The 24006-nt window shown below is 42.7% G+C and overlaps 1 protein-coding gene across 2 annotated transcripts in view; it reads left to right on the top strand.

The window, feature by feature from the left end:
* Window positions 1-11349: 11349 nt before the first annotated feature.
* col27a1b (collagen, type XXVII, alpha 1b) overlaps window positions 11350-24006 on the top strand; it is a 71101-nt gene continuing 58444 nt past the window's right edge. Inside the window, exons 1-3 of one of the 2 annotated variants that reach the window (XM_010876075.3) lie at window positions 11350-11782; window positions 14063-14133; window positions 20038-21410. In XM_010876075.3, the coding sequence (XP_010874377.2) occupies window positions 11730-11782; window positions 14063-14133; window positions 20038-21410 (1497 nt within the window). In that variant the 5' untranslated portion in view covers window positions 11350-11729. Of the gene's footprint in view, window positions 11783-13093; window positions 13234-14062; window positions 14134-20037; window positions 21411-24006 lie in introns of those variants that run through there. The other variant, XM_020052657.3, reaches the window with a different exon arrangement.

Below are 24006 nucleotides of genomic sequence, written 5' to 3'. Positions count from 1 at the left end.
AAGCACCAACTGTTCACTGTTTCTAAGGTTGTACTGTAGTAGAATTGAAATACTAAACCTTCTATCCTGAATTTAATGTAACATTCACCCAGAACACATTCATTTTAATAACAGCGCCACTACGTACGGTGCAGAAATACTGCTGCAGGGTAGGACCGATTACCGTCTAATCCCTCCTCTATTTCCCACTACTTCACCGTGTCAAAACATAAAACAGCAATCAGTCAATGGACAGTAGTCACCGTTCAAAAAAAGATATATAACGTTTACAAATCAAAAATGGAACACAGACAATTCAGCCAAACCACGTAGTGTATTAGTGTATACTGCAATTTCCTTGTTCAAAACGTCCTTTCAGGACAAGATTCTAACAAGAGCATGAATGTTTCAGGCAGAGGAGAGAGAGAGGAATTGGAGAACGAAAGAGCTGAGAGAGAAAGCGTTTTGGCCCCTGCATATACATGCTATTGTTCTTTGGACCGACTGACATTCTGAGAATAACTGTAGAATAACTGTATTCGTGTGATCAAAGCCTGTTGTCATGCTGATTACCCCCAGGGTCAGGGCTGCTGCCAATAGATGCTTGGCTGAAACCAATTCCTCAGTCCCTCTATTCCTCTGCCCTCCTGAAACCAATCCCCACGTCGTCCCTCAGTAGCCCTCCTCCCCTGGCCTAGTTTCCTCTCCACAGCCCCTGATAAGGGGTCCTTTCTGAGCCTTTCTGTGGGCTGACAGATGGATGGATGGGGGTGACTGACCGGTGCACCTGACGATCATCTCAATGAGACCGTTAGCTCATTACGGTTGTGCGGTATAGCGCCCGCTGACAAGATAGCGTGGGAATCCTGTCGGAATGCGTGTCGTCTCCATCAATGATACCTCAGTCATGACAAACATTTTGTACAGATATCCTGACTATTATGTCCCTTTGAACTCTATATTCTTTTTGATTCCTCTTATTGGTAATTCAAAAATAAACTTTAATCAGGACAAGCGGTCACACACCGATCAGTTGCTGAGGTGCAGGAGACAACCAAGAATGAACGTAGTGACTGAAGAAAAAGGATCTTCACTCACTCAACTTATGTACATTGAAAACTCATAATTGAAAACCCATCATTTTATTTTCTACCATTTACATGGGAATATCAGGGGCCTACTAAAACTCATCTCTGGGGTAGCCAACAGATCTTACTGTTTTTGCCCTGATGGTCAAAGACCTTCCAACCTCTATGTACAGTTAATGGAATATTGTTAAGACAAAGTGGTGCACAATTATAATTGTTCTGCTCCAATGCATAAACATTGTTTCTTGTATTGTTAAACCAGCCTGGACAACAAAGAGCTGGACCGTAATCTACTGGAGACCTTCAGGCTTCTCTTTTACCACTGGACTCAGATCAGTGACCCCATTGTCTCCCCAGCAATGCTATCTAAAATCAGTCCTGAAACGAATACTGTTACAAGGCTCTTTCAACTGTTCTGCCTCTACCTGTACAATAATGTAATGTTGGAAAGGCTTTCATGAGTCTTTCCAACTATTCCCTCTGCCAAAAACAGCGGCCGATGATAGGACCTCCGACTTCAAGATGCTTACAGGTATGCTCGGGGAAAAGAAAGGGATTTTCATTTCAACGCTTGGCAGCATGCAGTGACAGTATACCATATGAAGGAATCGTACACAAGCCTGACCAATTAAACAGACATTTTCTGCTAAATACATTACTTCAGTGGGACTATTTCCATTGCAGTTATTTAGATAATGGAAACATTATTATATTTTGTTACATATGAACCTAAACAAAGTATCAAAGCCAAAGCCAATTCTCTAAGTGTCACTTCACAGAAGTGTGTTCTGGCTGTGGCCCAACCCATCGGTTTCATTGAACAATCAGATGTTTTGGTCTTCTTACAAACGGGGAGTCCTTATATCAAGATGAATAATAATAATACATTAAATGAGCAGGTCCAGATTCCTGGTGGAAACAACTGCCTGTACAGTTTGGCCAGAGCAAGGACTGAGAATATTCAGGCAAACTGTAAAAAATAACATACACGTTATGACTCTTTGTAGGTTTCAGTGTCACGTGCAAAACCTGGTTTCCTTTTTCTAGACCGTAACAGGTCATTTAAGTAATTATTTTAAGTGATTCAACGTCTCTTAAATAGTTTCAAAGACCAGGTTGTGTATGTTAGTCACTGAGTCGATATTTAACTTTACTTTTCAGACACGTAAAGGGTGACGTCCCTGGAAAGGTGTGAAACACACAAACACAGGTCTTCCTCTGTGCATCCTTCTGACCGGTCATATTAAGGTCTGTGCTCACTTGTGAAAACGCCTCGGTCACACCTCTTTTGTCAACGTGCGAACATCTGTCTGGGCGGCAGGTGAAAGTTTCCGCCCCGTAGTCATTTGCTGAAATGCACACGGCTGCCGACCGATCAGTAAGTTAACTGAGACATGTCACAAACTGACTTGACACGGGTTCAAGGATGAGGAAACACGGTCGGTTTGTTCCAGCGTTTAAAAAGGGTCTTGACCACACTCGTCAGCGAGTTGTAAACACTGGGACGCTTTCTGACACTGGCTAAGACACAGACATAACCCTGTTACTCTCTATGTTGGGTCTTTCACGTCGCAGGTCACAGATCATTCCTTTGGGTGACCATCCCGTTATAACGACACGCCATTAACAAATGGTAGGTCCTGAAATAATTATTTGATCAGTGTAGCCAGTAAGGGTTAGTTGGCCCTCTGTGTCTCCATCTCAGAACAGGGAAGGGCTTGGATGAAGTGTGTTTACTGTACTGTAGTATACTGTAGAGCTAGTCTTTTCCAGTCCCTCCATTTGAAAAGCCAGGCAGTGTGTTTGTGTGTACAGAGGGCTGAAGGCGGTGTATAGACCAGTGCCTGTGGCTGAACAGCGGAGCCTCTGTTGGGTCGGTTTGGGTTCGCGCTGTACTGGCTCTGTGCGCGCACCGGCCTAATTTGTTTTTGTCTGGTCTGAACCAATCAGATGTCACTGGCATCGTTTGACCGGCGCAGGTTGTTTATTTTCAACTCTAAATATTAGTTTAACAAGTGTCGTGAAGAGCCAGCGGAGTCAGTGCTTATGGTAGCTCGGCGGTTAGTGATGTCACTGTTTGGTGTTCCTGTTTGCCAATCTGGTGGATAGAGGAACAGAAGATTCTGTAGTGAGTTTGTGTCCAACTGATATCGGTCTGGTATTAGTGATATGACAAAATGGTTATGACATTACTACTCTTTCACCTGCTAAAAAAAAATGGTGCTCTCTATTCATCATCATCCTCCTCTTCTTTCTCCTCTTTACCCGAAGGAGGATCAACTGCTTTCAGTATGTGAGACGTACAGTAACAGAAAGGGCAGCCAAAGCTGAACCATTGCCAGTGGCACTTTCCATAAGGCAGAAGCGGCCACTGCCTCAGGCTTCGCATCATCAGGGGCTTTGTGTACTAGACAAAGTCAAAAGAACACAATGATACAATTTTAATTTAAAGAACAAGCTCGAGGACCCTTCTGCCTCTCCGACGACCTGAATGACCCACCCCAAGTAGCACAAGACGTTGAAAAGACTTTCTGGTTTAAAAGACCCCGAAAAGGACATTACAAATAATTATTTTTTATTATTTTCCTCAGTGAGACTGTTGCCGCCTGTCCAGCTCACCGTTCTTGTTCAGTATGGTTGCAGCATTGGTGATATTAAGTTTAGAAATAATAACTTTTTTTGTGACAACTCTCACATTACTGAATTGATTTCAGTAACTCATTCATTGAATCATTTTGTTGACCTGAAAGCCGTCATGACTTCTACAGCCGGATTGGTATCCAGCAATTGTACATCATGAACATACAAAATGCTGTTGGAAGCCTAGAGGGGCAAAGGATACATTTGGAATTGATAATTCATCACAGTGGACCAAGAATTCATACAATTTGTTGACTCCGGCATGTTAGCACATCCAAAAATACAGAATTTCGATTGGTCAAAAGAAGGCAAGGAAATGGACAATGGAAAAAGGGAACGTTATCTCTTCCGCCTTGTTACTAAGAAACACCATCCCTCAAATGAGCAATGGGAGATGGGGGCAAGCAAAATCTCTCATTTCATGGTTTCTTAAATTCTACACAGTTCACGCAATTTCTGTTTGAGTGACAAAACATGCACTGAATAGTGTAGGGCAAGGGTTGGGAACTATGTTTTGCCCAAGGACAAATTAGTTTTAAGCAAATTTTTCACAGGCTAGAACATGAATTACCCTGCAGTTAATAGAGAATTGTACCTATTGATGTAACACATACAGCATAAATACATGAGAAATTCAATGACTGCAAGTTAATATACAAACTCTTGTAAAATATGTAGGCCTACATAAAATTATTGAATTATTACTGTTGTTGTGATATAGGCCTATTTCTCTGTGCGTTCATTGGTGGCAAAAATAGGTTTGAGTAAAACATACATTTTATGTCCAAATGAGCATAAAACTATTAGAAAAAAAGTCACAATTGAAATGTGTCAAAGGAGAAAAAATATGTTTGGTTGGGTTAACTCCTTCTATGGACATGAGGGATTTTTAGGTAACATCCTTATTTTTTACCAAAATATTTGAGGGGCCAAAAACTATTGCCTGTGGCCCACCTGTTGCAGACCACTGTAAAAAATATTAAATATCCAAAAATATTGCTTATACAGCTTTTTTAAGTTGGTTGACCAACAGTGAAAGTTAAACTTGTCAAGGGATTAGTTAGCAGGAATGCACTGTTGCTAACTTCCATAAGGTGGCAGCCAGTTAGCGATACCCTTTTTAACAAAAATTACTTTCATAGCAGTAAAGCAATTCCATCCCGAAGCCGGACTTATTTTTGGTTCCTCAATTGGAATAAAGAAAATTGTTTGAGTGAGGAACAGATGCTCTCTGTGGTACCAGATCAGGTGGGGCAGTATCCAGCTAAAAGTGGTAGTCTAGTTTGTACTGTCTGACGACACATGGCATTTATTTTACCCTTAGAAACATTTTACATTTGGTTTGTTTCATAATTATCTCTATTGTGCATTTTCCTTGTGATTATACTATACTAGTCTCTGTTAGTAAGTACTAACTGTCTCTACTGTCTATACCGTATGGCATTTATAAGAATTCATAATTAACTACACTTAACTACAGGCCAACTGATGAGATAATTATGACTATTAGTGCTGTTTTCAGGAGGTATAGTGAGTTTTACATAAAGGTTGGGACATGGTTTACCTGGTTTAGGATCTGGATGGTTGAGTGCGCTCAGATTGGCTTCTACCTTAGGCCTCCAAATCACTAAATCAGCCCCTAGTTCAGCCAGCATAAAATAACTAGCTAAAGGATGCCTGTGGACAGGCTTGGCTGAGGATGAGGGAGAGTGAAGCTAGCTATATATCTGTGAGATGTAGCGCTACAGTGAGATTTCTCCAAAGCCCAGTCGACAGGGCTGTTGGTCTTTTGGGCAGCCCACCACAAAGGCTCCGGCTGGGGCGGGATGAAGGCTCTGCCAAGGGTGGATTTGGAGAGATCTTGGAGAGGTCTTACTGTAAAGCTTGTGATTTATAGAAGGGCTCTAGCTCTGTATAGAATGACCATTCAATGTCACATGTAGCGGTACCATAATACTAACACACATTTTGGGGTAAAATTGTTGAATTAAAGTAACTAGTGAAAAAAAAGAATTTGACATCATATTGAGAGAAAGCGTCAGAAATGTATCTACTTTTTTACTACTTTTTTACTACTTCTGTGTTATTGGCAGTAAGTATGCCACTTTGCCATTTCATTATCTATTTACCATGCAATGTCACCTGGTATTTCCATGGAAAATGTCATGGCTGTTCCATGAACAATGGCTCATGCTGCTCTTTGATATTACTACACAAAAGGCCATGCTTTCATGGACATATGGCTGATTATGTTGTGTTTGATTCACTCATACAAAGGTACCAAATCAAATTAACAAATATATATTAACTCTGTTTCTGCATAAGCTAATTTGGTTAAGATAGCAAATGTTACAGACTTTCAAGAAATGTTATGTTTTACAACTCAATCGATACTTAACAAGTTTCTTTCACAGATATGTGTTATGGAAAATGTCCAAAAATACTTTCTTTCACATTTGTTTGCATCAGAACAGGTACTTACTTGACTAAACTAGGAACGCATGTAAATTAAATTATTTTGGGATGAAAGCATTCACACTCCCATCTACAGCAAAACATGCCACACCTACTGTAAGAATACATAAATACTTAATTATGTACCTTCCTAAGTTGAAGGTTTTTTTTTTCTAAATGAATTTACTACTTCACAGTGAAGACATTCTTTATTCAGGTACCACCTATGGCCTTAAAATAAAAATAAACAAATAAATATGAGGCTAAATAAGTCAGTGGTTTTAACCAAGCCCTACTTTTCCTTGAGATAAACAACACGAGTATTGTTAGTGTTCTGTGAGCTCTGTTGAAGTGTCTGTCTTCTACTGTCTATAGACTGGCCTTGAACCGACTGACTCAGGGGAATGGAAAATCCCAGAGCACCTAGGCCCAACCTCTCAGTTCTGACATTATCCACCCTAGCGCCTCACTGAGTGGGCACTCTTCTCTTAAACAAGTCTATATGGAATGATATCAACTACCTTCCTCTCAACTCCATTGCTAAAAGCTGTATTATATACAACTGACAAGTAACAGACTTTTCCACTCAATCCTCAAGAGGGAGTTACAGTTAGCAAGATTCAGCCGGTATGGGAAATATTTAAACAAAATATTACATTGTACAAAAAAGTGCTAACACATTGTGTTCTCTGTAATGGGAACAGTAAGCCTAATATAACAAAAGTGTTGGAATTCCTAAGCAGCTCTAATCCATATTTACTTTTGTCAATCACCACAAATTTCTTGGTATGTAGCCTACTCACAGGAATGACCACACACATACACACACACATTAAACACCCACTCAAGTGTCGGTCTGCACACCATCCATCCCCTTTCACACACAAACACCATATAGTCACCCACAACACCTGACATGCCTGGAATACCACCCACATGACATCTGTAAGGGTCTTCTCCAGGCCATATCACCTCATGATGTATGGTACCTTGGACCTCAAACCAATTCTCTAATGGCACAATTAATTTTTTTAAATATTTTTTTTTAATGTAATTATTGCATGGTCACATTTGTTTTATGTTGGGAAATATCCGTAAGAAAACAAAATCTGATTTGCATAAGTATTTAACCAGTGTCCTTTAAAAACTCCCAGCCTACACAGATTAAACTTCCTTGATACAGTTACCTTACGGTCTCAAGAAACATTTAATTTACTACAGACCTCCATTTGTGAACCATTAAAGTTGCTGTCATATTTTCTGGATTAAATACCCACTGTATTGGTCAGACTGTGAACCTGAAGGTTAATGAATAATGAAGAGCATTCTACAGAAGTTTGAGATAAAGCATTACAAATACATAGATTAGATTAAATGATACAAAATAATATCCAAGAGGTTGGATGACCCCGTGAGCACAGTTGGTTCTATTATAAGAAAGTAGAAGCTGAGTCACATCACCTAGACACTGCCAAGAAAAGTCTGTCCCTCAAAATGCTGTGCTCAAAGAAGAAAGACTTGTGAGAGAAGCCACAAAGAGGCCAACAATCACTTTGAATGAGCTAAAGTGTTGTGGAGACATGTGGAGAGAAGTGAAGTAATGGTTCAATAGTCAACCATATTAGGAGCTTTGCATGATACTGGCTGAAAGCATGAAAGCGATCCAGCTGCAATATGGAAAAAGGTTTTATGGTCAAATGAGACCAAGCATTCTGGCCAAGACTCAAAGTGTTATGTGTAGCACAAACCTAACAATGCCCATGCCTCAATACATTAGTATCTTGTTAAAATTGAAGAAAGAATGGATGGAGCAAAATGAAAGTAAATACTGCAAGAGAACCTTCTTCAGTCTGTTAATAAAATTAAGCTTGGAAGGAAATTACACTTTCAGCAGGACAATGATGTCAAGCACAAAGCCAAAGCAATATTGGAGTGGCTCAAGCACTAAAATGTGAATGTCCTACAGTAGAATGGCACTATTTGAAAATTCCGGTCCACAAGCATCCTCTAACCAACCTGAACAACCTGGAGCAAATCTGACAAGAAGAAAAGGTCAAAATAACTCTGACATTGTGTACAAAGCAGGTACACATTAACTGAAAGACTTAAAGCGGTTATTGCAGCAAAAGGTGGATTGACAAAACATGAATACAAATTTGTTGAATACTCATGCAAGCAACATATTTCATTTCATTTTCTTATGATATTCCCCAACTTTAAACCAAGGTCACCTTATAATAAAAGATTTGGAAAGTCAGTGTCTTACAATAAAAAATCAATCAGAACAAAATTTCAATGTATTTGCAATTCAGTAAAATTAGAGAGTTGTGCTAATATGAACGATCCTTTACACATTCAACATAGAACACAGGTTTAATAGTGGAAATACAAGCTCCATACAGGTATACTGTATACCTCAATGTTTGTATGGTAAGATGCCAAACCTTTTCACACCGAATCGAAAGGGAGTCTTCTACCCCAAATGAATAGATATTTCCTCCAAATTTCCTGTTTAAATGTATGGAATGGGTTGATGTCAGAGGAGGCCATATTGAATACAGCTGTGTCCTGATGGATGCTTTCAGCTGGGCCTAATTCTTAAAGACACGGGAGTGAAAAAACAACATCTCTGTGTTCATCATACAAGTCTTTCCATCGTTACAGTATCAACCTCATATTCAGCAACTTAATTAACTGGTAGAAGAAGCCCGAAGGGACTAACATCAGACTATGGAGAAATGATGACGATGACACTAACACCTTCACTGAATGTGCTGAGGTAGATGTTTCTAATATCACCTCTCTATAACATGAACAACATTACCATAAAAAGGTATAGATTCCGTCCATTAAAATCCAGGTTCTTGTTCAGGTCACTTACGTTGTACATCAACCTCATTTAACTCATCAATTCCATACATGACTTCTTGTTCCATGGGCTTGGAGGGTCCAAGGTTAGGCCTACTGGCCGTGCTCACTGACCGCCTGCAGGAACAACCTCCAATTTCCTGCAGACACTGAACTTCTTATATCCATTGTAATATCAGGGTATAAAAGGCCAGCTGACTTCAGTTATCTGCCACCGGTCTGGAATAAAGATGGATCGCAGAGCCTGCCACACCTGACAATAGTTAAAGACTGGGGTTGCAACATTGCAGTTATACGTGATGAATGGAAGAAAATCAACTCATAAACCCTAATATATAAACTGGCCCCTAGGTCTTAAGTCTTTCCCCAATATGACCCAAAACATCTGGTCATATTGTATGATATTTGTTGAAGCTGCGTTCTAGCTGTCCATTCATTTCCATGCTACTCATTGATGTTTTCCATCGAACAATTGGCAAAATGGTCGCAAATTTAATCTAATGTATTCTTGATGTACGCCAGGGATTGGCCAACTGAATGGAAGGCAGCGGTTGGATGATTGGCTGAGTTCTTTGGGGGGGGGGGGCTTAAATCAAGAAACAGTAACGTACATAGACATTCCACTGTAATATATGGTGGCCCTTGCTCCCATGACTCAAAGTACAGTGCAGTAACTTACGTCTCTCATCAAAAACCTACAGTGCTGAAACAACCAGACGCTCAGAATGTAACTGCTCTGTTCGGGGGCCGGACGTACATTGCCTCCCTTTGTCCGCAAAATGAGAGCCTGAGGTAACAGAATCTGCCTTCTGACATGTAAGCTCAGACAGGTACATGGGAAGCGCTCTCTCAAGCTGGGGTCTGGTGTGCACCCTTCCCGGGAATCATGCCAAATCGCACCCCGTTACCCCCGCTGTAGTGACCGGAGCTGGTACATAGTAGTGCACTAGATAGGGAATAGACAGTAGTGCACTAGATAGGGAATAGACAGTAGTGCACTAGATAGGGAATAGACATAGTAGTGCACTAGATAGGGAATAGACATAGTAGTGCACTAGATAGGGAATAGACAGTAGTGCACTAGATAGGGAATAGACAGTAGTGCACTAGATAGGGAATAGACATAGTAGTGCACTAGATAGGGAATAGACAGTAGTGCACTAGATAGGGAAAAGACAGTAGTGCACTAGATAGGGAAAAGACAGTAGTGCACTAGATAGGGAATAGACAGTAGTGCACTAGATAGGGAATAGACATAGTAGTGCACTAGATAGGGAATAGACATAGTAGTGCACTAGATAGGGAATAGACAGTAGTGCACTAGATAGGGAATAGACATAGTAGTGCACTAGATAGGGAATAGGGTGCCATTTGGCAACCAGCTCCAGTCCTAGCTGCATGCGAGAGGAGAACTGTATGGGGCTCTGTGCGTCGGGAGCCTGGGCTCCGGCACGGGGGATCCAGTTGCAGGGAGCTGAATCAGTGCTCTGTTGGGGCTCGGCTGGACACTGTCACCGCGTGTTTGTTGAGGGTGGGTCAATGAGGACTTTCTTTGGCAGAGGAATTTCACAGCACACGACTGCAACAGCAGCCTCAGAAATAGTCGGCGGAGCAGGCCAGCTCCACTCCGGCTTCAGCTCACTGGATTGAGCTGATGAATGTACAGTAATCACTGTAGGCTAGGGGAACCGGGAGAATTGCAGATACAGTATGGCCTAGGTGGAACACTAAATCTTGGTAAACAGTAAGAATTCAATAAAGAATGGTAGGCTAGTTCAAAGTCCAGGAGAGAAATGTGTCATATTTCACAGCCTGTATTTAACAATAGGGGAACTGCTGTATTTCCTTCTGATGTGATATATAACCTAGGGCCTGTGTGAAGTATGATGTGCTAGGGACAGGTTTGAGAGAAGTGAAATTCTGTGGCACCTTGCCCTACATTGAGCTGGTTAAACAAACAGGCCAGGCACTTATTTGTCAACAGTCTAAACAAGAGACCTGTCACCTGGCCCCAAAAAGAACAGCTGCACTCAAACATATCCTGAGTGAAGACAGTCTTAAAAGAGGTCTAGGTCATGGATGCCACTCAGTTTATGGCAATACATCTGCATGCATGGTACCTTACTAAGGCTAAGAACAATTTGAGAATGCTTGCTTTCCAAGCAACACACACCTTCTAATGAAACGTCGTCTTCTTCTTTACACCATTCATGTGTGTTACATTTGTTTCCTCCTTTAATGTCAGCTGAGGGCGACAGAGGGAGGTGTGTTTCTCCGAGTCCAGAGCAGAAAATTCCCTCACTCGCTCCACATCTTGCATATTAGAAAGGTCGGCGTACAAGGCGGTCGTAATACATTCCACCGTGGTACTCGTATGAGTGCGGAAGAGATTGGACTTCTCCCACATTGTGATATCCACCGGTCTGTTGGTTCCCTCGCGCGGAAACGTAACACTCCGATGGAGCTCTGTAGATCGAGGTTTCTTCTATGTCAAGATCGCCTGAAGGAAGATAACGGAACCACTTTGAAACAGGAGGAAGCCACTTTATATTGATCTGTTCATATCTTATCAACGGTGCTTTTTTGGTTCCATATTAAAGTTGTACAGTAAGGATCAGCTGTAATGGAAATAATTCGCGTATGTCTTCTGCCACGTCTGGACCGTTGTAAAAACTCTCAAGGAAGAATGAAGTAACCGCTATGGAGCCGGACAATGCCCCGTACTCCAAACTCAAAACAGCTGGAGTCGGGGGGTGAGTAGGCTACAAATTATCCAAACAAAAGGTCTCCCCTCTTATCTATCAGATTGATCATGAATCACTAAGTTGTGAACATCTGTGCAGCTGTAGCAACTCAGTGGAACCTTTCAATGCATTCCTGAAAAAGTGCATGTTATTCTTCTCGAGAGCGCATAAGAATAGGCAACGAACTAGGAATTATGTCGATTTCAATGAATGAATGATACGTATTATTTAATTCCAATGTGCTATATTTTGTTTAAATCATATTTTGGTTTGGGATTGTCATCTATCTATTACACCAACACGTTGTATAAACTCAATTAACCAGTGTTTTAGAGCATCCTCGTGGAATAAGAACTATTTTGGGGAAAGCTTTGTTAGTTTAGTGTCCCATGCAGAGGACTTGCAGAAACCAGGTCAGAGGAAAGTTGAATAGCCTCGTGGCTATACAGCCTAGTATCAACTATTAGTGGATTATTAGTAAGCCTATTAGTAATAGCAAAAAGACATACTTGATTTCAGACTCGGCGCACTGCAATTCAAAGCAGTTTGTTTTCAAAGTGCAAGCATTCCCCTTTTTCAACTCTGCTAGACCAATTGACTTGGAGTTGCATTCTGCTGCTTGTGCAGCTGTGCGCGGCTGCCAGTGAATGCTGTGGGAGTGCGTTTTTTGGGATAGGTTGGAGAGAGAGTAGGGCGGGGGGGGGGGGGGGGGGGGGTGGGATCCCCTTTGGCTCTTGTCTTTTTGCACTCGTCCTCTCCGTTTATTTCCTGAAATCTCTCTGTGCTGGTTGGATAGTTTGATGAGCGGGTGGGGATGCACAATTTATAGAGAAGTTGCATTTCATATTAAAACCGATTAAGTTACAACTCAACGAACTGCACATGATGGCCTTTTAATGTACACTTCTCTAAATGTTGAATATGAAAACAATGAGGCAAAATGCACAGAAAGATGACGATAGTGGTAATAGTAGTACTAAGTGTTATATGCCTGTGGTCACTTTGTGGCTGTTTTTGGGCGCTGGAATAGCACTCAGTGTCTCCCTCCTCTCACTGCCTAACTGGAGTCCCAGGCCTGTAGGTCACTGAGAGGCCTCACTGTAAGAAGAAACACCAGGAAGGCAATGAGTTTCACAGATTGTGGACAAGTAACTCCGCCATAACCACATACGGGAAATGGATCAAACACTCGTAGCTGGTGAATACTGCATAGCTGGTGAAACCAAATACAGGCGCAACATGGACGTTTCCACTTTGTTTTCGATGTAGACCCACGCTGAAACTGACATTCAGGCTAAAAACTCTTCAGACGTACCCCCGGACCGTCGATGAGACTCATCTTTCGGTCACATCCGCTTTCCGTGTGTGATGTTTGAAGTAGGTAGTCACGGTGCTGCAAAACGACCACGCGGGATAATGTCATCGTTGACGTGTGCGACCTCCGTGGCTGACTCTAAACTGTAGGTGCTGGCTGATGACTGTCGGTTTCCGGTGTTGAGTTCCTTTAGAGTGTATGTTTCCAGATGTGCCCCCCCCCGTTGTGGTAAACAAAGACCAGCTCTTTTTCTCTCTATGTTTACCTCCTTGATTTGATTCCTAAAGACAATTTGTTGGGGGGTGGGTGTTATGCAATTCAGGCCTTTGTAGGGTTCACATTGAGGCACTATCAAAAATGGCACCCTATTCTTGATTTAGGGCACTTCTTTTTGTGCTTGGTTCACGTTTCTCACTGTACAACGCTAGGTGGTAGGGGCTCGTAGGAGAAGAAGCTGGGGAGATCAGTTTGCACTTAGCCCCCCCTGAAGGGCAGATTACCTGGCTAGTGGATAAGAAAGTGTCCCAGTGACTAGAACCAGCTGGATGGGCTTTGGGTAAAAGGAATAGTTCTGCTTTTGGCAGTGGTGCCTCCTCTTTTGCTACTCTGCGTGAGATCTGACCACTCAGGAGCTGTGGTGCCTATCTACTGCTTAGGAACTAAGGATTAAAAGCATGTAGAAAATGAATGTGCTGTGTATACACTTTTGACAGTCTCTGTAATGAGGTAAAGGCTTTAGTTTAGTTTAGTGTAAGTGTTTGTGTGTTTGTTTACCCATGTGTTGTGTAACCATTCTGCATTCCCTGGACAAGACAGCTAACCCTAATTGCTCACTGAGTGCCCAATCTGGCAGAGCCCCGCTGTTCTCCAATGAACAGGGGTTTAGTTAAAAGCGTATCGTGATTGGGCCTTGTTTTTAATCAATGAGCTCACAATTGATTGTTTAATCTTGATTTTTTTTTTTTACCCCACAGGAGAGCTCTGATACTCTGGACGGTTCTCTGTTTTACATGTTTCTTTGGACTGACTAACGCACACCCTGAAGGTGAGGTTTCAGTCTTTCATTTTGTTTTGAACATGCGTAATGATTTTGGACTTTAATCATGCTTTTTCCTTTTGTTTAGTATTTCTATATAGCTGAACTTCTTGTTGTGTACTGTGGGTGTCATTGGGGGAAAATCTTCAATGGAAATAGCATTGGAAAGAGCGGGGGATCAAAAGTATATGATTACCGGATAGGGGTAAAGGGGGTTTTGGAAAATAGATATTATTCAAGATAAAACAGCTTTATTTCATTCAACCTTCCAAACATGAGTCCTTTATCATCGGATGTCGGAGGATTAACTGTGACAGTGGTAATCAGTGGATCCCTTCATAATGACAGGTTCAGCTGTCTCTGCTAGCGCCTCTGTTAGATCATCTATCTATCTAGTCCAGAGGCTCAACTGAAGGATGTTTTTCTGCTCGGGGAGAGATAACAATAGCGGTGCAGGAGGGATGGTTCTTATCTCCTGTAACCCTTTTTAATGTGGAAATGGAGACACAGGGGAGATAAAACTATATCTGTTCTATTTCTACAGTGGGATATGTCTATTAAATTTTATACTTGGATTATCTGGAATCTTGTGATATCTTTCAAATTTGGGATTCCATCAAACAATACTGTATATCACCCCCTCAGCTAAACCTACTTAAAAACACTGCCAATATTTTCTAAATGGGAATGTTTGTGGATATCTGAATGTACTTTACTTTAATAATGTAATAGGGTCAAACTTAAAGTGTGTTTCTGACTGAGCCCACTCCAAAAGCAACCTACTTCTTCTATAGTATATTATTTCATTTCATCATGTATCTTCTAAGTTTAATAGTGGATTTTCAAAGAAATATTATTATATCATGACTGTTTACACAATCCATCTAAAAAATTTTAATTGAACCCAAAGCATTCTTAGCCACAAAATCAGTGTGGGAGTTTGTTGAAGAGGGACATTTTTGCTCTGGTCTTCGAGTTCAGCTGCAGTTTTATGTTCTTTCCACGTGTGTGTGTGTGTGTGTGTGTGTGGGGGGGGGGGGGGTCTGTAAAGAGGTCATGACCTCGCTGCTGCTTCTTACCACTGTCCTGCGCATAGCCACGTTCAAAATGACACTCTACTTCCTATATTGCGCTTCTATGGGCCCTTGGTTAAAAGTAGTGCTCTAAGTTTGGAATGGGCTTTAAGCAGCTATAATAATATACATCCCACCCCTTTCCCCTAAACCAGACTTATGGCCCAACATCCTTCGGGAATCAGATTGTCTGCAGCGGTGTGTGTTTCCTACTCTCTCATTGTAACACTATAATTCAACATGCTGTGTGTCTAGTTGACTGTTGCCCACATTTGTTTTAAGTTAGCTCAGGAGGAAGCTGCTCTTGGACACCGGAGCCCTTGTACTGTAGCCTTAATGTAGCTCGCAGAGAGAGGATTAACCAGTTTCAGCCACCGGCCGCACTTCAACCTTTGGTTCGTTTAGTAGCAAGTGGAGCATAATATTGTGAAAGGATTAAATATGTGAATTATGTAGAATAGTGACAGCTTTGTTGTTTGTGTTGATTCTGTCAGCGATTTTAAGCAATGTTTTTCCTGCACAAATGCAGACTCTGCCTGGCTGGTACAGGGAGCTGGTTGACACTGCTGATTCAGCGTCTTATTGGCCTCCAACGGCTCAACGCTACAAGCACTGTACCCGGTGGGACCCAGATGGCTAATCTCACCGCCGTATTTCAGATACTTCACACCATGTTTCACGTAGAGACGAAGGACAGATTATTTTTTCAATGCAATAGACCGTGTCCTATAGGCAAGCCGTAGAAGTCGTACTGGACTGTGTCAGGCTGAACGGCGATGGGGTATGTTAAAGCAACTGGTCAGCAACCTCTAATGTTAAGCAAGTCTTGAGTTTTTACCCCGCTTGAATTGGAACACATTTCGCTGAGAAGGTGAATAATTAGTTGCTCTGTACTTCAGGAAAGTGCTTAACCCTGATTGCAAATACATACAGTTAATTTATATGTGTGTTTTTTTTGTTGCTTGTGTCCCACCACAATCCCATGGTGGATAAAAGACCAGACTCAATGGGCTTTTCAGAGTGCTTAACTACCTAGATAATGCACACCTGGAGAGGATATTTCAGTTTGCTAGTTACTTTTTCATGCAGAATTGCAGAAATTAGAATTACAGTAGGTCACCTTTATTCATCAAACAGAATTGCATCAAAAGTTCCTCCCCATCCCAGAAATCACTACAACTGCATACCCCTTCCTGTTCGTAAGTAAAATCCCAAACACTAAGGACCAATAATGCACTCGATATGTATGAATTGGATGCTAAACTACAGGACTGTATTGTGATCACAGGCTGGATTATGTTTCGGTGTTTGTTCAACACTGAACACTGAAGAGTTTGTCTCATCGTTCAGTGGCTTTATTGATAAGTGCATTGATGACTTCTTCTGTACAGTGAGCATGCCTACACACGTACCCCTACCGGAAGCCACAGATTACAGCCAAAGTACACTCTGAAGTCTAGAACTGCAGCTTCTAAGAAACATCCCCAAAAAAGACCTCCAGGGACCCATCAAATGGACAACTCTGACTTTCATCGAATGAAGCCGGTTGTGCTAACTAAACTACCAGATTAACTAAACGCATTGTACGTTGGCCTGACCCAGGTAACACTGGAACATGCATGGGAGTGTCTGCTGTTTTGGACAACTATGTGATCTCGCTCCCCGCAGCTGATGTGAGTGAGACTATTAAGCAGGTTAACATTCCCAAGGCCAGGTTGTGTGTTCAGAGTATGTTCATACCGGCTGGTAAACCAGTTATACCGACCGGCTTCAAACCGACCGCCATTGTCCCTGTGCCCAAGAACGCAGAGGCAACCTGTCTAAATGACTATCGTTCATTAGCGCTCGCATCCGTAGCAATGAAACGTAATGAAAGTCTGGCCATGGCTAACAACAACAACACTGTCGTCCCTGACAGACCGGATCCACATCATCCACAATGTCTCAGCCCTGAGGGATGAGAATGACCCCGTCCATATAGACAGTGCTGAAGTGGAGTGGGTTCGAGAGCTCCTAGTTCTTCATTGTACTCATCACAAAGAAATGGGTTCGGTCTTCCAAGTTAGAGAATTCCAAAGAGATTTGGAGCGGGCCCCTCAGATCCTTTCCTACACCATTGCACCATTTGAAACCCTCTTGACTGGCCGCATGATTGGTGTGGCAGCTGAAGTGCCATCCATCGCAAGACTCCTCTGGTAGTGGCGCGCACGGCAGAAGTCATCACCGGAGCCGGCAGGCATGGAAAGTGCATGATGTCTAGAACTGAAAGAACCTTTTACTGCTTCTACCCTCAAGCTATAAGGCTGTTAAATAGGGCTTCTGCATGGTTACTAAATGAGTACCTGGACTATTCACCCTGTTTCCACCCCTTTTGCACTAACCCTTTGGTAATTACTCTTTGCGCTTACACTATAATCTACCACCCTGACATTATTTTTTTGGCCTCTTCAGATGACCAGCATGTCAATACATAAATGCAACTGGGTGTGTCCAGTCTTTAGGCAGAATCGAGATCAGCTTTCCAACCAGATGAAAAAAGGACAGGGACGGCCACGTGCAGATGGCAGTTTAACTTACTCAAACATCTTCTAGGGGCAGAATGAAGTGTGATTGGTTCAGTCGAACACCCAATCGAAATGGAGAGGAGGCGCTGCTCGTGAACATTTCAAACTGGATCAAAAGAGCAAGTGAATGTTATCTAGAGCAAAGATTCTCCACTGAATGTTACCTACATCACGTTTAGCACGTAATCGAGTAATGTTCCTTATAACATAACAGGCAAATTTACTTTTTTGCAGACGTTAGCAGAAGTGTAATATGAAATCTAATATGAAATGTTCATGAGCACTGCCTCCTCTCCATTTCGATTGTGTGTTTGCTTGTACCAATCATATTTCTCTCTGCCTTCAGAAGATGTTTGAGTAAATAAAACTGCTGTGTGCCAACCGGCACAGGCTGTGGGCAGTGACAGCAGGAATCATTAGGAAGAATCTAGATCTGCAGCACATCCAAGAGGATTTTCGAAAAATATTTAATTCAGACTGACCCAAGTCCCCCTTCACATAAACTATTCTAGTGTAAAACTATGGACTGAGACGGGTGTCCAGAGACTCTATGCCCCTGTCTAGCCCCAGACAGGGCCAACCATTAACATGTATGAGTTAAGACAAAGCACTTAGAGTAGAGTAACTAGAGTACAGTTACATCAATTATTTATTCTATATTCTCCATTCTTTCCCATGAGATCACAATTAAAAATGTCCAGGCTACTATCAAGTTTCCGCAATACATCCTAATAAATCTTAACCCAAGTAAACTCCAGTCCTCGTCTTTACTCAGTACATCACATCTGTAAATATCCAATTTTTACGCAATAATTTTTTTATGAAGATTGACATAATGGTTACATAATCTGTGGAACATCAATTAAGCTAGACATTGATGTACATCCCCAGTGGAGATTGCTGGCTATAACTAAATGTGGTGTTTATCGGTACATTTCCATTTAGCTTATTCAGTCTCACATTTGGTTTCAGGGATCTGCCAGTTTGGACATGAAACAGGTTGAGGTTATGAAATAAATTCAGTTATAATGAAGATATCAAATCACATTATTCTATTACATGTATTGTTTTTAAACTTAAGCGGACCCACTGACAGATTTACTCAATTGCCAATACTTCAAAAGTGAAAAGTCAAAAGCCAAAAAAATTGGCATTTGTGATGTCCGCTCTTTCACTGTGGTTGGTCAAGCATCCTTAGAATGGGTTTGCTTACAAAGATTGATGGTTGGAACAGAACCTCAGGAATATGTATTACCATGTAGCTGTCGATATTAGAACAAGAAAGGATTATGACTGACAACTGAAATCACATTATAAATAGATCATGAAGAGTACATATTTTCTGTAGGCCTATTTATGGGCAGTGTGAGCAGTGGTGGCTACAGCTTTGGATAAACTGATTCAGCTGCTTGACCTCATGAGGTGTCAGTGTACGAGACATGCGGCGCTGCTTTTGGTAATACAGTAATGTCTGATATCAGAAAATCTATTAATCTTTTCCAATTAGTTTTATACTTTGTCTGCGTTCTTGTCCAGTATTGCGGTTAAAGCATGTCACAACTGACAATATTACAAAAGTTTGAATTTGAGGAGGTTTAAAAGCACTTCTGAATTAAACTAACACATTATGTAAATTCTGCAGAGCTCAGGAGAGGCTCTCTGTCTCGTAGAAATCCTGGAAACATGGCTGCATGCCTGGAACATATCCTTCTAGCAAAGAACAAGATCTCCTCTGTCAAGTTCACACCCCCATTACCCCCTTCCTTATGGTGATGGAAGACAAAAAGGCCAACACTGAGATGAATACCGTTACGCGTTTGGTGTCTTATCACAGTTACAGAACGAGCAATCTGACATCATCTGGAAACTGTCTTGAAGTACCATGTGGTTGAATCTTTGTGTCTGAAATACATTTGTTTTGGAATAACTTTTTGGACAGAGTATCTTCTGTTTTCTTTCCGTAGTGTCCCAAGGTGAATAACAATATCTACACCAAAAAGAATTAGGTTCTTGGAGGGTCTTTTATAATTTTTTTAAATTGAAACTGGGTGCACGGTTTATTTTGGAGTTGGTAGGTTACTTAGATGTTATTTTTTTAAACATTAAGGAGTTACATTTAAAAAAAAACTTGAAACTTTTGAAACATGAATAAGTCCTACAGGATTCAGACAGACCTTTTCTTTGTAGTGTGTACAGTGTCACGACCCTAATGTGAGGTGTCTTTCATGTCCTCTGTTGACATTTCCATTGGGTCTGATCTGTGGTTTTCTCTGTAGATGTGGACATCCTGCAGCAGCTGGGGCTTTCAGGGACCAGGTCCTCAGGGGCCCGCTCATCGCCCCAGGGAGTCATCCCCTTCAAGTCAGGGGTCATCCTCACCCAGCGGGCCCGGGTCCAGGCCCCATTGTCCTTGGTCCTCCCCTCGGCCTCCTACCCCACCACCAACCTCTCTCTGATCCTCAGCCTGTGCTCCCACCGCATCAACAGCGCCTTCCTCTTCACTGTCTTGTCCAAGAGGAAGAGACTGCAGCTGGGGGTCCAGTTCATCCCGGGGAAGGTCCTGGTTTACGTGGGCCAGAAGGACTCGGTCAGTTTCGACTATGACGTTCACAACGGCCAGTGGCACAGCCTGGCCCTGGACATCCAAGGGCAGCGGGTGTCGTTGTACTCCACTTGTGGGAAGCCTGGCGTGCATGCCGATCTGCACTCCAGGAAAGAGGAGGCCCTGGACCCGGAGGGCTCTTTTCTGTTGGGCAAGATGGCCCAGGATTCGGTGCAGTTCGAGGGCGCCATTTGCCAGTTTGACATTTACCCCTCTGCCAAGGCAGCTCATAACTATTGTAAGTACATTAAGAAACAGTGCAGAGAGGCGGACACTTATAGGCCTATCAATCTCCCACCCCTGCTACCTCTGATCCCTTACGAGCCCAATCTTACCGTCACTCCCCGCACCTCTCTGTCCCCGACCGAGTTAACGAAGAAAACCCAGGCTCCTAGAGTTCTCTCCACCGTGGGCGGAACCAGGACTAAGGTTGTCGTCACGAGTAACCGCTCCACGGTGGCCCCTACCCTCTCGGTACGCGGGGGTCCAGTCACCCCGAAGCGTGGAACTACGTCCCTCCCGGCGACCGTCGCCTCGAGCGTGCCCCGGTCGGGATTAGAGCACCCCTTAGTGGCCACGGCCCAAACTGTCACTGCGTCGCTCAGGACAGGCAGAGTACAAACATCCCCGAAGCCAACGTCCCGTGGTGACAGCGGTGCTAAAAAGAGCATGGCTGTGGAACATGGTGTTAAAACCCAGAAGCCCACAGGGAGAAGTTTGGCTTCGGCACCTCATTTCACCACCGCAAGGCCACCGAAGAAGAAGTCAGTTCTCCAAACCACGTCGGCACCAAAACAGACCCCGTTGTCTCCTTCTTTATTCTCGAACAGCACTACTCTCTCAATCCAGAGGAGGCAGGTGAACGTGCTGCCCACACAGAAACCTAAACCCAGAGTGATCAGTGTGGCGGCCGTCAAACCCACCTCGTTTATCCCTGTCACTTCGCCTGCCACAGATAGTTTCCAAACCTGGGATCTGGAACCAACCCAGTTCTCACTTCTGGCTGAGCCTGGACCACCTGGACTAAAGGGAGAACCAGGACCTGTGGTAAGAACATGTTTTCAAGTAGATGTGTATGTTCGGTGTGAGTGTGCGCATGAGTTCATGTGTCCATGTGCTGTATGTATATATATTCAGTATACTTTAATGTGCGGGAGGGACTCAGAACTGGCTGGCATGTGTGACGGTAGCATGATGTCTTAACCTCCTGGTAGCCATATTTCACACTAAACTCTGGGAGCTGTTCTGCCCTGTTCTGCCTCTAATCCCTCCGCCGCCCATGCTGTTAAACAAGCAAGCAGTCGGATGCTAAGTCTCGCTGTGGATGAGGGGCTGGTAGATGGTGGGGGTTTGGGACAGGTTAAGCCCTTTAAAATAGCCTGACATAAAGTCCCCTCCATGGGTTACAAACGGGCCTCCCTGAGCCCAGGTTCTCTGGCGCTATGATGTCAGGGAGGAACTGCTGCAGGGAAAGGTTTGCAGGTTCTTATTGGGAATTAGGACTTAAGAGTGTCACTTGTGTTTTTAAACTGCCACTCAGTCATACATCTGTTCTGTCTATGAAACACATCGCAGATGTTTGATTTCATTAAAGGTAGTGTTTCGGCAGGAGCTCACCAAAACGTGACCTTTCACTATAGCCTGTCAACATCCAGCCCGCCCTCTCCCACCAAATTCCATATGAATGGCTTGCGGGCTGTTGCTAGCTATATAGTTCAGAGCAATGCTTGCTAATGTGAGATTTCCTTTTTAGCGGTATGGGTAGAAATAGTTAGGCCCACAGACAGGACCCGACAGCTACTGGTCTGTGGGTCTGAGCTGAGAGCCTGACGCCAGGACGAGAGATTCCTCCCTGCAGGGTGTGTAATTGCGGGAAGAATGAAGACCTTTTAGAGTAGGGTCAAAGGTCATATTGGATAAAGTACATTGGATCATTTCATTGTTTCACAACAAACCCAGCATCACAGACCTGAACCTGCAGTTCAATGTATTCGGGATTGAAGGGGTTTCTCAAATTATTAATCCATTTCCCTGTGAGGAAACAGTGAATTGAGATATTTGGGTTTTATGAATCATGTCAGATGTTTTAACAACTTTCAAAACTATAACAAGCAAGACTGTCCAAGTCACAACAGACCTCTGATGGATCTTTGCATGTAAGTAATTTGTTCTTATGGAACCTTGCAATGTTATGGTGGCCAGATGGGATCACACGCCTGAAGATTTGCTTGTTTTGAAACTTCTCATAAAATGTGATTTATTGGTCTTTTCTCACACTTAGCCTTGGCTAGGTGTCCCTGTAATATTTCAGATGTTTTCTCGGGTTACTATAGCGCTGTCAAGATCCAAAGCTGTCTGCAAACATTCCCAAATATTGTATGTTAATGACACAGATTATATCACACCTTTTTGTGCTAATAAGTCGGTGTCTTGCCCTTAACCCTGATCTTAGATCTGTTTTTTTTGTCAGAACTTTTCAGACCATCCATTGCGCTCAAACATGGCACATCTCATTGCTTTTATATAACTAGTTATACGAAAGACATTTGTGAACCTTATGCAGGTCCAGTGAGGGGACCGGTCTGGGGTACTGATGATGGATAGCCACATTTTCCGCTGCTAACGGCGAGCCCCAGAGTCAGGTCATACTTCACCGATCAGAGCAGTCTTGGAAAGGCTTGTGCTTCTGAAGCGAGGGAATCCACACCGCTATGTACGTCATAGCCAGCTAAAGCTGTGAGAAATGTGTTTTTTCGAGAGCTAGCTACAACGCGTCCAACGCTGGATCCGTCCAACTCACACCTTTGTCAAGCCTGAAAGTTTGTAGGGCGTATAGTTCTACTGAGTCTACCGACTCTCCACCTCTGGCGTGATAAGATGTTACACTGCTGTGTAACTTATTGCTGTCTTCCAAGGTATATACCTGCTGGTGGTATTTACAGTGAAAGATTCCACTACATTTTGTTGCTGTTCCTCTCAGTTTAATTAGAGAGTAGACCTTCTTCATAGTAGGAAAATGCTACAGTTTGACTGGAATTTAGATAGCGCTACCGCCAAGCGCCTATTTTGCAGCCAGTTTCTCTAATGGAATCTTCAAACTGTATTGAGCTCCAGGCTTGGCATCTGCTAGGTTATAAATGGATCTGGCATAGCCTGCCATGTTCTATAATATGTTCAAGCTGTCGCTCATGTGTACATTTGAGTCATTAAGCAGATACCCTTTAGTGTAAGTTAAATCAGATCACAAAATGTGTATCCTTTCAGCACTGGTCTCAATTAAAAAACAACCCTCTCTGACGGTTGTTCAATGGGTAACTGAAGAGACCTGTTTCTCTATCAGTAAAAGGTAGAGTTAGTAGCAGTTGCCATATTATTGTGCATTTAACCTTTCAGACATAGCTTGTGTTTGGCCCAGATATGCTGCCAGAAGGGTAGTTAGTGTTATAACATAAATGACTCTTTGATGTACATTCTCAGTTACAGTCAATTAGGATTTCCTGAGACTTCACTTGAACAATTTCCTCTCTGAATAGTTTTTTATACATCCACTATTAAGTTACTACTGTATGTTAACAAAAGGATTCGGTGCAAAGGTCAGGGCCTGGTGATATCATATTAAGCTGTCTTCTCATTTCCTCAATCC

This window comes from Esox lucius, chromosome 13 (assembly GCF_011004845.1).
Source record: "Esox lucius isolate fEsoLuc1 chromosome 13, fEsoLuc1.pri, whole genome shotgun sequence".
Classification (NCBI taxonomy): Eukaryota; Metazoa; Chordata; class Actinopteri; order Esociformes; family Esocidae; genus Esox; species Esox lucius.
This window is presented reverse-complemented; position numbering and strand designations above follow the sequence as displayed.